The sequence below is a fragment of the Mesocricetus auratus genome, unplaced genomic scaffold (genome assembly GCF_017639785.1).
Source record: "Mesocricetus auratus isolate SY011 unplaced genomic scaffold, BCM_Maur_2.0 Super-Scaffold_100007, whole genome shotgun sequence".
NCBI lineage: Eukaryota > Metazoa > Chordata > Mammalia > Rodentia > Cricetidae > Mesocricetus > Mesocricetus auratus.
In genome coordinates this window covers 52,942,761-52,956,489 of record NW_024429191.1, presented here as the reverse complement: position 1 = coordinate 52,956,489, position 13,729 = coordinate 52,942,761, and the positions used below count along the sequence as shown (strand labels likewise).

The 13,729-nt window shown below is 44.9% G+C and overlaps 1 protein-coding gene across 13 annotated transcripts in view; it reads left to right on the top strand.

The window, feature by feature from the left end:
• The window catches only part of Rap1gap2 (RAP1 GTPase activating protein 2), a 219,296-nt gene that overhangs the window by 163,860 nt on the left and 41,707 nt on the right, over positions 1 to 13,729 (top strand). For all 13 annotated transcript variants that reach the window (XM_021225668.2, XM_040749118.1, XM_040749117.1 and 10 more), the window contains 5 exons: positions 403 to 435; positions 756 to 968; positions 2,101 to 2,204; positions 12,247 to 12,325; positions 13,058 to 13,111. In XM_021225668.2, coding sequence (XP_021081327.2) covers positions 403 to 435; positions 756 to 968; positions 2,101 to 2,204; positions 12,247 to 12,325; positions 13,058 to 13,111 — 483 coding nt within the window. The remainder of the gene's footprint in view (positions 1 to 402; positions 436 to 755; positions 969 to 2,100; positions 2,205 to 12,246; positions 12,326 to 13,057; positions 13,112 to 13,729) is intronic.

Here is a 13,729-nt window from a genome sequence, read left to right as displayed (position 1 = left end):
CACTCTCTTGATCCTCCTGCTTCTACCTCCAGAGTGCTGGGATTGTAGGTGTGTGTCAGCTTGCCCAGCTACTCAGCTCTCTTTCTGTCTTAGACCCCTAGGATGACAAGATAGTGTCATTGGGGGTGACCAGGGTATTCCTTTTGTGTGCTATGTCTTTGGTTGGTTGGGTTTGCATTCAGGTCTATTGATTTGGACGAGAGGTCAATGGCATGGGATGCTAAGTCCTTGGGGTTGCTTCTAGAAGGCTCTCAGATTCTGTTTCCTTGAAGCCATGAAGCATCATACTAGGCCCCCTAACACATCCCTTCACTAGGCCCAGGTGAGGAACATGGAAATAGTAGTTAGACTGTTATGGCCACTTGTGGAACTAATGGCAGTGCCCTATGCTTTGTCTTGCAGGATGACTATATTCCATACCCCAGCATCGAAGAGGTAGGAGCTTCTGATTGCCGTACAGCCTGCTCTGGGTTTCCTTCCTGAGATCATGCCCCACATGGGAGAGAATCTTGGACTTAAGACTTTCGGGCCTAATGCACCTTCCTGTCTTTTCATCTGTGACCAAAGCTTTTTTGAGATTTAACTTGGGGGTTCACAAATAGTCCTTGTAAAACCCAGGAGCTGGAAATGCCATGTTCGTGCCCTTGGCCTCAGATACAAGGTCTCCCTCTTTGGAACAGTTCAGAGGTGGGTGGGGTCCCTTGCCACTACAGTCCAGGGTAGGCTTCAGGGCAAGGACTTCCCTTTGTCTCCAGGTTGTGGAGAAGGGAGGCCCATATCCTCTGATCATCCTTCCCCAGTTTGGGGGCTACTGGATTGAGGACCCAGAGAACGTGGGTACTCCAACATCACTGGGCAGCAGCGTTTATGAGGAGGAGGAAGAGGACAGTCTGAGCCCCAACACGTTCGGCTACAAGCTTGAGTGCAGGGGTGAAGCCAGAGCCTACCGCAGGCACTTCCTAGGCAAGGTGAGCTCAGGGGCCCTCCCAGAGTGGACCCTGCCTTGGGGAGGGTGGCATGGATCTCTGTTCCGGGTTCCTCTGACTTCTGTGCCTCTTCTCTTCCTTGCTTCTGCACCACTCACTGCCCACCTCCATCTCACTGAGAGTCTTAGGAGCGGCATGGAGTCCCTGTGAGGGGTCCTTTTGGGGACCACCTCCAGCATGTGTTTTATGAGGTGATGAAATGGGTAGTGTTGGGGGTTCAGGAGGATGTGATAGAGTTTTAACTGCTCAAGTTATACTGTTCAAGTTTAACTGCTCAAAAACATGCTCGCCCTGCATGGATGACTGTTTACATTTGCACAGTGCCTGCCTCTTAGACTCTCTTTCAGGATGGTCCCCTGAGTTCTGAGATTGGTTGTTGTCCGTGAGAATGATCCTTTAACAATGGCAAAGTTACATTTCCTCAAATATGTTCATGTCTTGATGTATTCCCTAAAGTCCCAAGGGCAGCTCGGGAAGTCTCCAGCCTAAGATTGCTTTGCAGTCTTTCCTGAAGGAAGCTGTACAGACTTCACTGGATTTTAGGGAGCATTGTTTAAGCAGCTTCCATGGGCTCATTGATAACTGGGTGGGCCTGGGAGGTGGGCTCCAGGAAGCCAAAGAGCCCCACTCTGTGAAGAGGGACTTTCATTCTGCTTGGGTTCTTCCTAATCTTCTCCCGTGGTTTGGATTGGTTGGGGCTGCCCTCTGAGTGAGAAAGAGAACTCATCATCAGGTGATGAAGGACCTGAACTTGAGAGTCCAATAAGATGTGGAGTTGAGCCTGGCTCTGTCAGGAACTGGTTGTGTGATTGGAATGGGGATGGTGACATCTTCTCCTACACAAAGCTGTGGTCAGGATTCAAGAGGATAATGGGTACTAAGGCTGTGGGTTGGTGCCTGATACATCCTGAGGACTTGGTGGTTGGCATCTATTAGTATAATTCTTATCATCACCATTGCTACCACTATCATCATCACCGTCATCATCATCTTCATCACCACTGCTGCAGCAGTAGCATCCATCTCTTCCTTCTTGTTGTGGGGCTTCTCCCTCTTGTGAAGGAGGTGATATGAAGGTCATGTCTGGAGGCTCATACCTGATTTCTGTTTCTAGGATCATCTAAACTTTTACTGTACTGGCAGCAGCTTGGGGAACTTGATCCTGTCCATCAAATGTGAGGAAGCTGAGGGCATCGAGTACCTTCGGATCATCCTCAGGTGGGGCTGCTACACTGGTGGAGACCGCACCTCTCCCAGGCAGAGCTGGCAGTAAGGAAAATGGGGGGAGGGCAGAAATACCAGACTGACTAGTCTGATCTTGTTGTACAGGAGGGGTAGAGCTGCTGGAATCCTGGGGCTGTATATAATGTTGCCAGGCAGCATGAGCATGTGTTCCTGCCAGCTGTCTGAGCCTCAAGGTCACCTAGGCCAGAACTTCTGGAACTTTCCTGTGTTTCTTAGGAGGGACTGTGGCTTTGAGGAGAGGGAGGACGAAGTAGGGATGGCTCAGTGTGGCTCATCAAGGTGGGACACAGCCCTATGATCTGGGAGAGAGTTGGATAGGTTGCTACCTATGTTAGCCACCTAGTTGGGGAAGGTTGTGTGTGCTGGGATCCTTGAGTTGGAATGATGTCCCCAGCAGGAATACTGATGTTAGGGTCCCTCTCTGAAACGTGACCTCCTCAAGCAAGGGAACTAGAACTGGTTTCTATTTAGTTCAACTAATATGGTTTGCTAAGCATCCTCGAACCAGAAACCATGATGGGTGCTGGGGACAATCGTGACTGAGACTTAGTCCCTGTTTCCCAAATGCTTACAGTCTCATAAGAGAGAAACAGAATTTTATTAAATGTCACCTGAATAAAGCTGTGTGTTTATCTTTGTCCCTGGCAGGGGTCTGAAGTCAGGGAGAACAATGAGTGTAGTTGGAAACACTTGAAGGTATTTGAAGATAGGAATAGCACTTTCTTTTCTGTGGGTGTGCACGTGTGTGTGCATTTGTGTACATGGAGCCAGTGATTAATGTTGGGTGTTTTCCTGTATTTCTTGACAGCTTAGTTTTGGAAACAGGGTTTCACTGAATCTGCAGTTTACCAGTTCATCCAGATTTGTGAGTCGCAGGGATCCTCCTGCCTCTGCCTCCCTGACACTAGAATTATAGGCACACACTACCTTGCTTGCCATTTTATGTGCTGGGAATCTAAAGTCAAGTCTCTATTGATTGAGTGGCAAGTACTTTGCAGACTGAGACATTTTTTTCTGCCCAAATTTTAAGCTTTCGGTATAGGAACACAGAGCAAAGTATATAACCCTGCTTTGGGAGCCAGTGTTTGAGAAAGCTGTCAGCTTGTGTCCAACTTTGGTTTGTGTCTTGGTGATGCTGGGGAATAAGCTACAGGGGCTGTGTGGGCGAGGCTTGCCCTTTGGCACCTGAGTGGGACTGGGTTATGTCCTATTTGGAAAGGAAGTCATTGTCTTTGCAAGTGTTTTTCTGGGTAGACATAGTATTTTCAAGGCACGGCAGAGTCAGTTAAACAGTTTCCTGAGTGGGTAGTTCCTGGGTCCCTGTCTCTAAGTGGGTTCTCCACTTAGATGAGCCTCCTATGGAGACCTTTCTTTCTTAATAAAATCCAGACCAAGATTACATGAGATTTCTGTGAGGTGACAGGTGATTACAATTTTTCTTTCTTTCCTGGCATTTTTTTTTTTGGAAATAGGGTGTGTAGTTGAGACTGGCTTGGAGCTCACTGTGTAGTCAAGACTAGCTTCCAACTCACAATCCTCCTGCCTCAGCCTCCTGAGTATTGAGGTTTAAGGTGCATACCACCCCGCCTGGCTCCCCAAAGCTCTGTTTTCTAGTATTAAGTCCCATATATCTCAGCTGGTATGCTTATCATGGACAAAAGCTAGAGATAGGTATCAGGAACACAGCACATGCTTTCACACACACACATACACACACACACAAACACACACACAAATATGTATAACATACACACATGCACATATACATACCTATAATTTTTTTTTAAAAGTTGTAACCTATGGGACAGTTAGGACCAAAATGTAGGTGACATTGAGTTGAATGTAGAGAGTGATGGAGTAGAATACATATAATTGGAGATTCAGAGTCAGGCCTGGTGGCTCATGCCTGTAATTGAAGCACTTCATAGACCAAGGGGTTGACGCTGGTCTGGGCTCCTTAGTGAGTTCCCATAGGAGATTCTGGGAGAATTTGGTGCTCTTTCGGGATGAATAGCCAGATACCTTTCTCCATAGAATTATTTTTGTCCTACGCCTACAGGAACCGAGAAAACAAATGCGGCTCTGCCACAGAAAGCCAGCAGGTAGGGTGGCATTGCGAAGCTGTACACCAGCCAGGAAGCTGGACAGTCCCAGCATGGTCCTGTACTAATTGCCAGACCAGTTGGAAACTAGGCAGGGCAGGGAAAATTGGCTCCATGGCTTAGCAGCTTCATTGGACACAAAGATGAGCAGAGATGAAATTCCCTTGCTGGAAGTGACTTCTGTCCTAGTGTTAGATCTCTGGATTATTTACTTTGGTGTCCCAAATTTATGGTAACCAGCTCTCTAGCCTAAAACATGAGCTGAGCATGCCAGCAGCCTTGGTGTGCCATAGGGATACCCGCTGGTCACAGACATTGCTTCTTGTGTTGGAGGCCACCATATTTATTTGCTGTGAACTCTGTTCATAAGCATTGTTCATTTTTAAATTAGATTGTTACCTGACGTTTCTAGTTTAAAAGTCTTATAAGTAGTTCTGGCAGCAGGTATGTCAAGCAGCTTTTAAAGCAGGCAGTGAGTCTAAATGGGTTTCAAAAACTCAGGCACTCAGCTGGATGCATTCACTTAAAGTTTGACAATAAAATAGAAATTCATAGTAAAATAATGCTTTCTATAATTCACTTAATCATTTAGAAACAATCACAATAATTTTCTAAGTAATTTTTATGCCAGAGAGGAAGTCAAAGCCACGAAGTCATGGGATATCTATAAATGACATTTAGGCGCTGAGATACCTCAGTGGTTAAGAGCACTGGCTGTTCTTCCAGAGGACCCAGGTTCAGTTCTCAGCACCCATATGGTGACTCACAACTGTCTGTAACTCCAGTTCTAGGTTTCCCCAAACCCTCTTCTGGCCTCTGTGGACGTACACATGGTACATAGACAGATATACCAGCAAACAAAACACCCAAACACATTAAAAGAAAAGTAATACAATTTGTGATCCTTTAAGTTGTATTCATTGCCCTCATTAGAAGAAAATGTATTGCTTTACCCAGCTTATTGCTGAATAAAACATGCTATTTGCAGGTTGCTATTGCTATTAGTGACCTCTCAGTGCTCCAGTCCCCTCATGCGTGAGGAAAGTATTAAATCAGTGAATGCTTAGGTGCCCTAGTGAGTCTGGGATCCCACATATGATGGCTTCTCGATAATGACAGCTGGCTTCATTATTATCAACACTGTTATCTAAAGAAAGCAAGAGGAAGGGATGAACAAAGATTAATGTGGAAAAATAATTAGAATGAAAAGAGCTTAAGAACTGATTATCAAATGGCAGCTTCTATCAGGGAAAACAAGACAATATCGATGACTGTCTAGTAAAATATCGAGACAAAGAAGCCAGGCATGTTAATATTTACCTGTTATCACAGTATTTGGGATGTAGAGTCAGAAAAACTAGGGGGTTCAAAGTTATTCTTATCTATAGAGTGAGATGGAGAACAGCCTGGGTTACATGAGACCGTATCTTACTCTCCATATAGATAAAATATGCAAAACATATATGTAGAGATAAAAATATTTCAAGGTAGATAATAGGTACAAAAATATATAGACTGATAAAAAGAAACAAAATTAGCTCTAAAAGATACATTGTTGGGGCTGGAAAGATGCACTAGCTGCTCTTCCAGAAGATTTGGGATTTTCAGCACCTATGTGGCAGCCTGCAACCGGCTGTAACTCCAGCCTCATGGGATCCAACACCCTCTTCTGGCTCCATAGGCGGCGCATACATATAGTGCACATACATACCTGCAGGCAAATCTCAGACATATTTAAAATAAAACTTAAAAATGATGCATAGTTACAGGTAAGGAGATTAAGTTATTATTAAGGAATGTTATGTCTAACATAAGCCATTCAACTGAAAATGCCATTAAAATGGGAGGGATGCAGAGGGAGAGCAACGAAGGAGATATCTTGATAGAGGGAGCCATTATGAGGTTAGGAAGAAACCTGGTGCTAGGGAAATTATTAGAAATCCACAAGGATTACCCCAGCCAAGACTCTTAGCAATAGTGGAGAGGGCGTCTGAACTGACCTTCTCTTGTAATCAGACTGGTGACTATCCTAATTGTCATCATAGAACCTTCATCCATTACAGATTGAATCAGATGCAGAGATTCACAGCCAAGCACTGGGCTGAGCTCCCAAAGTTCGGTTGAAGAGAGGGAGGATGGATTATATGATCAAGGGGGGTGGTGGTGTTCAAGATCATGATGGGGAACTCACAGAGACAGCTCACCCAAGCTAGTGGGAGCTCACGGACTCTAGACTGACAGCTGAGGAGCCTGCATGGGACTGAACTAGGCCCTCTGCCTGTGGGTGACAGTTGTGTGGCTTGGTCTGTTTGTGGGACCCCTGGCAATGGGACCAGGATCTATTCCTGGTGCATGAGCTGGCTTTTTGGAGCACATTCCATATGGTGGGATGCCTTGCTCAGCCTCAATGCAGGGAGGAGGGGCTTGGTCCTACCTCAGTTGAAGGTGCCTGACTTTGTTGACTCCCCATGAGAGGCCTTACCCTTTCTGGGGAGTGGATGGGGGATGGGCTGGGGGGGAGGTGGGAGGAACAGGGAAGAATACACTACCTACCAGGGAAGAATACATTACCAAGTTTAACTCAAGATGAGAGTAAAAACCCAAATGCATCAACAACTGTGGAATAAATTAGAAAAGTTCTCAGAGAACTCTCCAAATGTTTCTGGCTCTAGAAGATCTTACAGGTAGATATTTTAAGCTTTAAAGGGACAGATTTGCATTATTTAAACTGTTCAAGAAAGAAGAAAAATATGGAAGCCTTCTCAGTTAACTTGTGAATGCTTAGGAGATCCTTTAAAAAACAGACAAATGAAATACCAATTCATAAAAAAGAAAAAATAGTTTCCAATATTTATAAATACAGAAGAATCTTTTAAGCAAAGAATCAGCCAGAGAAACTCAAATCCACACAGAATATAAAGCATACTTATGATACTCAAGAAATAATTATTTAGCAATATAAAGAATAGTTATTGTGAGAGCTGCATTATTCATTCAATGTTTGTTTAATCGGCACTTAACATGTGCCGGGGTGCTGGGATTAGCTCCATGGCTGCACACGCTGGGCAAGTTTCTACCACTGAACGTCACTCTCAGTGCCTGCTCTCAGTGTTCTTGCTCCTGCAGCCTCCTTATTTCCTGCCTGTGGTCATGGATCTTCATAGGCTGCTCAGGGTGGTGCAAAAGCTAGCTATTGAGAATGGTTCCAAGCCGGTGAGATGTGAGTCTGAGTCTGCTTAGGATCGAAAGATGGGTCTAGAGAGCTAGAGGAAAGCTAGACCAAGCATAATGTTTGGAAGTTTGGATTTACCCCCAAATCTCCATGGTCAGGTCTGTAGAATGGATGGACTGGCCAGAATGAGGAGAACAGCTTGTAGCAAAGGCAAAGCCACAGCAGGAAGGTGGGTGAGGAGGCTGCTGAGCCCAGCCGAGCCCAGTGAGCGCAGGCAATCACGATCCAGGCCAACTGACTGTGTAAAAGGCTGGCTCCCCCAGACTGGACGGACTGGCAGCCATGATGGGAATTGAACTGAGATGGCTTGTACTGAGAAGAAAGCTCCAAACAACGTGGGAAAAATTGACATTAAGAGACTTCCAGAATGTCAACAAATGGGAGAGGGATTTGCTGCTGTTGAAATGCAAATAATGATGTGCTTTCACCTAAAGAAAGATGAAGAATGAAGAGCGTCTCTCAAATGGGTCCTAAATGGCTGTTCAGAGAGTTGAATCAGGAGCAAGTGGGTATATAAAGAGAACAATTAGAATTAAAATGAAAAATAGTTGTTGACACAAACTTAACACACAGGATAAAATCTAGTCTTTTCGAAGAGTGAATTGGAGGATAGTCCTGAGGAATCCATTCAGAACATAGTGCAGATAAAAAGCTTAAGAGTAAGAAAAAGAAGTCAAGGTATGTGGACAACAGACGAGACAGGGGGTTGGGGGTGGGGGGTTGGGGGGGTGGGGACTCTGCATTTGTCTCAGGAGTTTGAGAAATGAATAGGGACACTAGTGAATAATTACCCAGAACTAGGTGCTGAGGGTAGGTGAGAGTTGCAGAAGTCTCACAAATACACTGTGTATCATAATTTCAAAACCAAAAACACAGGCAGACATGCTTAAGTGAAACAACAGAAATCAAAGCTCAAGGCAGTGCCATCTGAGGCTAAAGACAGTCTTTGAGGTGGTGACAGATTTCCCTTTGGTCACAATAGTTGTTGGACACTATCTTTAAAGTGTTGTAAAAGTGAACAAGAACTGTCCTAACCATAGTTCTATAGTCAGAGAAGCTACTACTGAAGATAAAATTAAACTGTTTTCAAACATTAAAAAACAAGTTAGAGCAGTGTGTCTCTCAGAGTGTCGCCGGGAAGAGTCACCGAAGGATGCACTGGAGCCAGAAGGAAAGAGAACCCAGCAGAAGAGATGCAACTAAAAAGTTACAAGAAATAGGTAAATAGTATTGACAAGTTTAAATACTGACTGGGAAAAAGAAATCATTTTTGGCACGTTTAAAAAGAAGGTTGAATCTGTATTTATTTATAACAAAAATAACAAGGTTGACAGATGGGCAGAAGTCAGGGGATGAAGCATGCAGCAGGGTTCCAGAGGTTGCTGGGAAAACTGTAAGCGTGTGTATTGGGAGATTCAGGATACGGAAGGACAGAATAATAAACCAAGCAAGCAAAAATACAAACACCCAGAACTTCATTCTGTGGAATGCTGGAGAGAAGGAGAAAAGAGAATAACCCATAGAAAATATTAAATGACAGACTCGAGGTGATTCCAAACATGTTAGTGTTTACAATAAATATAATAGATTAAGCTATCTACTACAATACTAGAAAATCAGGGTTGATCAGAGTGCAGCTTCAGCCGGGTAGTAGTGGTGTACATCTTTAATCCCAGCACTTGGAAGGCAGAGGCAGGTGGATCTCTGTGAGTTTGAGACCAGCCTGGTCTACAGAGTGAGTTCCAGGACAGCCTCCTAAGCAATACAGAGAAACCCTGTCTCAAAAACCAAAGAACAAAGAAAAAAAAAAGAGTGCAGCTTCATTTTGCTATAGGAGACATTATTAAGAAAATAACATGGCATGGGAAGATTTAGAACAAGGGAAGGGATAAAGACACACAAGGGAAATAATAACTAGGAAAGCTGGCATAACGATATTAAAAAAATACAGTGTAGAATCCCACCCAAAAAGCATTAAGCTTAAAGGAGCATGTCTTTGTCACCTAGGAATGCTCCTTCCCAACGCTCCCCACTGTGTGACTAGACTGCTGCTTCTTAGCACCCCTGGCTCTCTTCCCTGTTGCTGGTAGCTGTGTTCTGGAGAAAGAACTTAATATGTAGTTATGTTTCTTCTCCCCTTTCCCCTTGGAGTTTTCTCCCAGGCAGTTCCTACAGAAGGGCTCTTGCCCCTGCCTCACAGTACCTGAGATGTAGGTGATTTCTGAAGTGTGTCTAAATTTGTTTTATGGTCACACGGAGCTGCGTGTTCTTGCTTGGTCTTTGTCGGGAACAAAGGAATGATTTCAGCTCCTCACTGCCTTCCCTTCCCTTGTTACCTTGATTTGAGTTTCTTCACGGTAGAGTAGATAAAATGCTCTTTGATGGCTTCCCTCATAGGCCTTAGCCTACCTCATAGTAAAGAAGGCAGGAGGCTGGAGAGATGACTTAGCGCTTAAGAGGACAGGGGTTCAATTCCCAGCACCCACATGGCAGCTCACAACTGTTTATTACTGGAGTTCAAGGGGGATCTGACACCCTCTTCTGGACTCTGTGGGCACCATGCATGCGTGTGGTACACAGACATACCAACAGGCCGAATATCCATACCCAAAAAATAAATATTAGAAAAAAGGTGAAGAGGACAGGCCACTGAGGACACATGGACATGTACTGGTGAGGCGGTGTTGGGTTTAAAAAGCAAGAACGGGGCTGCGAATGCAGCTTCATGGGGGAGCCCTGGCCTAGCGTGTGCAAGGCCACAGGTTCAGACCCCTGCAAGGAAACACAGCAAACAAACGCCTCAAAGCAAGAACTGACGGAGTTTCAGGGAGGAGTAGATAAAAACTTCAGTTTAGTGGGAGATTCTGATTGGAAAAAAAAAACCACTCTCAGAAAACAATGGCTAGCACAGAATAAAATTGTGAGGCCTATAAAATATTTGAACAGTACAGTAAACAGGTTCAGTCTTATATCCTTACTCTCAACAAAATAAAAAAAAATACATCATTTTAGAGTCCACATGGAATGTGAAAAGGAGACTGAAAAAGTCTATGTATTGTTAGGAAATTTTAAATAATGCCATATAGACTGTGACAATTTATAAACCAACAATAAAATACTGGAGAGGAAAATAATCTTGTATTTGGAAAGGTTTTTTTTTTCTTCTTCTTCTCCAAAGTCCCTTTAAATAACTTGTGGGCAGAAAAGGAAATCACAGAAGAACTGACAAAATATTTAGAACAAGATGGCAGTAAAAACACTACCTATCAAGGCGTGTGGGATGCGGTTAAGGTGGCACTTACACACAGATGCATGGCTGCAGATGTGTCTGTGAAAAAGGAGAAAGCCTACATGAATAAACACGCAGGCTGATAAGCCAGGAAAAGACGGTAGAAAAGAGAAAGAAGGAGGCGAAAAGGAGGACAGGCGAGCGGAGCAGAAGCATATATGAAAAAGGTGAAAGGCTGTGGTAGGTAAACTGCAGCTAAGAGCAGAATGCAGGGCAGATGCAGGCAAGCCATGGGGTGCAGCCGAGTTTGGAGAGCGCTTGCTTAGCCCATGTGAGAGCCTGGGTCTAGCCTCAGCACTGCAGAACAAAGTAGAAAACTGGCCTGTGAACGGGCCAAGGTTAATGTATGCTGGAGGGACACAGCGGCTAATGATGAAGCCTGAGGTCATAAAAACAACTTCATAGCAATGCATGTCGTGGGCACTTGGGTGGAAAAATTTTAATTATTCAAATAGACTTGTAGAAAACTTATATGTTTACCACTAAAGAACTGCAAGGGGGCCTCTTATAAAGGGTAGCTGGCCCAGAGATGTCACACATATACTATAGCAAACCTTTAGTGAACCAAAAAAGGGGAAAAAGTATCCTGATTCACACACATCATTTCAGAAGACAGGAACTATCCTGTGATTTTGGTTGGTTGGAATAATTTTTACCATGTTGTGGAAATTTGACAAGGGAGGTACACGAAGAAAAAAAAAGAGGCCAGTATTGTTTTGGAGCATAGATGTGATGATCTAAATAAACAACCAATTATATTCAGCAGAATATTTTAAAAAATCATTCATCACAAACACTTGGGATTCACCCATGGAATGAAAAGATGGCTTAACAGAGTTATAACCCACGAGGTTAACGGATTAAAAATCCTATGATGATCTAAGCAGACATGCAGTGTTCTGTGAAACTCAGTGCTTTGATAATGTGCTAAATGAATCAGGGAACAGGCTAAATTTAGAGTCTTATGTTGAATCCCTTTCCCAAGCAGATTCCATCCCATTTGTATTTTGAGTAAATCCAGATTTTCAAATATTAGATTACTTTTCATAAAGGTTCATTTGCATGTCAAAATCTAAATATATCCATAAGCTGGGCCCAGTTCTCTGGGAGAATAAAAACCAAAACAAAACAAAATGGTGGCCTTGAAGGTGGCTAATTGCATCAGCTGTTTTTCTAGGTGTGATCTTTAAGTATCTACCATCCTTGGGGAACACAGAAGGAGTCTGTTTTCCCACCTTTAGTGTGGTGTCCGTATCCCCAAGGCTGTCTGGGGAGGCAGCCCTGTTTCCAGAGAGATGGAAGCAAACGGAGGACCCCGCCTGGTGTGACCTCGGCCGCTGTATCCACTGACTGTCTTTCATGGGTGCCTTATCTCACCCTTTCTGTATACAGGTCCAAACTGAAGACTGTGCATGAGCGGATTCCCTTGGCTGGACTGAGCAAGTTGCCCAGTGTCCCTCAGATTGCCAAGGTAAAAAACAAAAATTAAGGGAAGGTGGCCTTTTCTGTCAACTCAGGGCTCACTTGGAGGTGGGGATTCAGGCTTTGCCTTTGGGAACTGGGAGGCGGTTTTGCTCTTTGCCTGGATGGAGTGACATGGTTTAGCAGCTGCCTCCTCCGTCTTCCCTCCCTCTCCTGCTCCATCTAATCCTTGCACCAGAAGCTGCCTGCAGAATAGTCTACTTCACTCAGGAGACAGGAGAAGTAGGAAGGCAGGGCTGGCCATGGCTAGTGCTTCAGAGGAGGGTATTGATAGCCAAGGGAGTTTTCACTGAGGGGTGGGGGCTTGGCTGAGGGTGATCCAGCCCCAGCCCCACCCTGAAGAAGGGACGGCCAGGGGGCTCATGTCACTACACGAGTGACTGGATACTTAGGAATGGAGTCAGCACAGTGGAGTCGGAAGGGAGGATGGCTGGGCCGAGTGGGACCCTCACTCTGAATATGTATAATATATCCAGTCTGAATACAGGAATGCCAGAAAAATTGTGCCCTTTGTGGGAGTTGGGGAGTGATGGCTTTTGGTATTGTCTTCTAGTCAGAATGGAAATGTTTTCCAGACTGTCCTGGGTCCACATTAGTGAGCAGCAGAATTTGAACCCTGTGTGCCTCGTCCTCCCACAATGCTTTGTCTGTGGGCAGAGGAGCCGTGTGTACTTTATAGACAGACATGCTTCCTGACCTGTGTGTTTCTTTCCCTGCCCAGGCTTTCTGTGATGACGCAGTGGGGCTGAAATTCAATCCTGTCCTGTACCCCAAGGTGAGGACCTTCGTGTTCACAGCTCTTCACTTGGCAGCAGGAGCTCCATGGAGGAGTTCCTTCCATCATGGAGGGGTCATGCGTGGTCTCTAGGATGATCTATATCTTTTCTTACTTACCCCTCTACAAACTGGTACCCTGGGAAGCATCCCCAGTCATGCCTGGGCTTCCAGCCTAGCTGAGTAGGTCCCTGACTTGCTTGAAGGTTGGTGGGGAGGGTAGCAGCTTTGAAGTGTTTCTACCCCTCCCCAGCCCTACTTCTCTGCGGCCAGGGTTGGGGCTGTGCAGATTCTCTTTATACCTGGAAAGCCAGTCAGATGCACCCTGACATCATGAAGGTATGGGGTGCAGAACCCAGAAGTACACTAGGAAGTAAGAGGTCGAAACTTTGTTTCCCGTTGCCCATCTTACTGCAGCTCTGAGGTCCTCTAAACCTTGCTGGCCTTAGTTAATAAACTGGTGATTCTCTGATACTGACTTTCTTATGACTGACCTGATACTGACCCCAGTTCTGGCATGGGGATGTGTGTGGGGAGAAGCGATAATAACAAAACAAACCAACAAACGCAGTCAACAGCAATTACAGCATGACAGTGCTTAAATCACCCATGGTGGAGA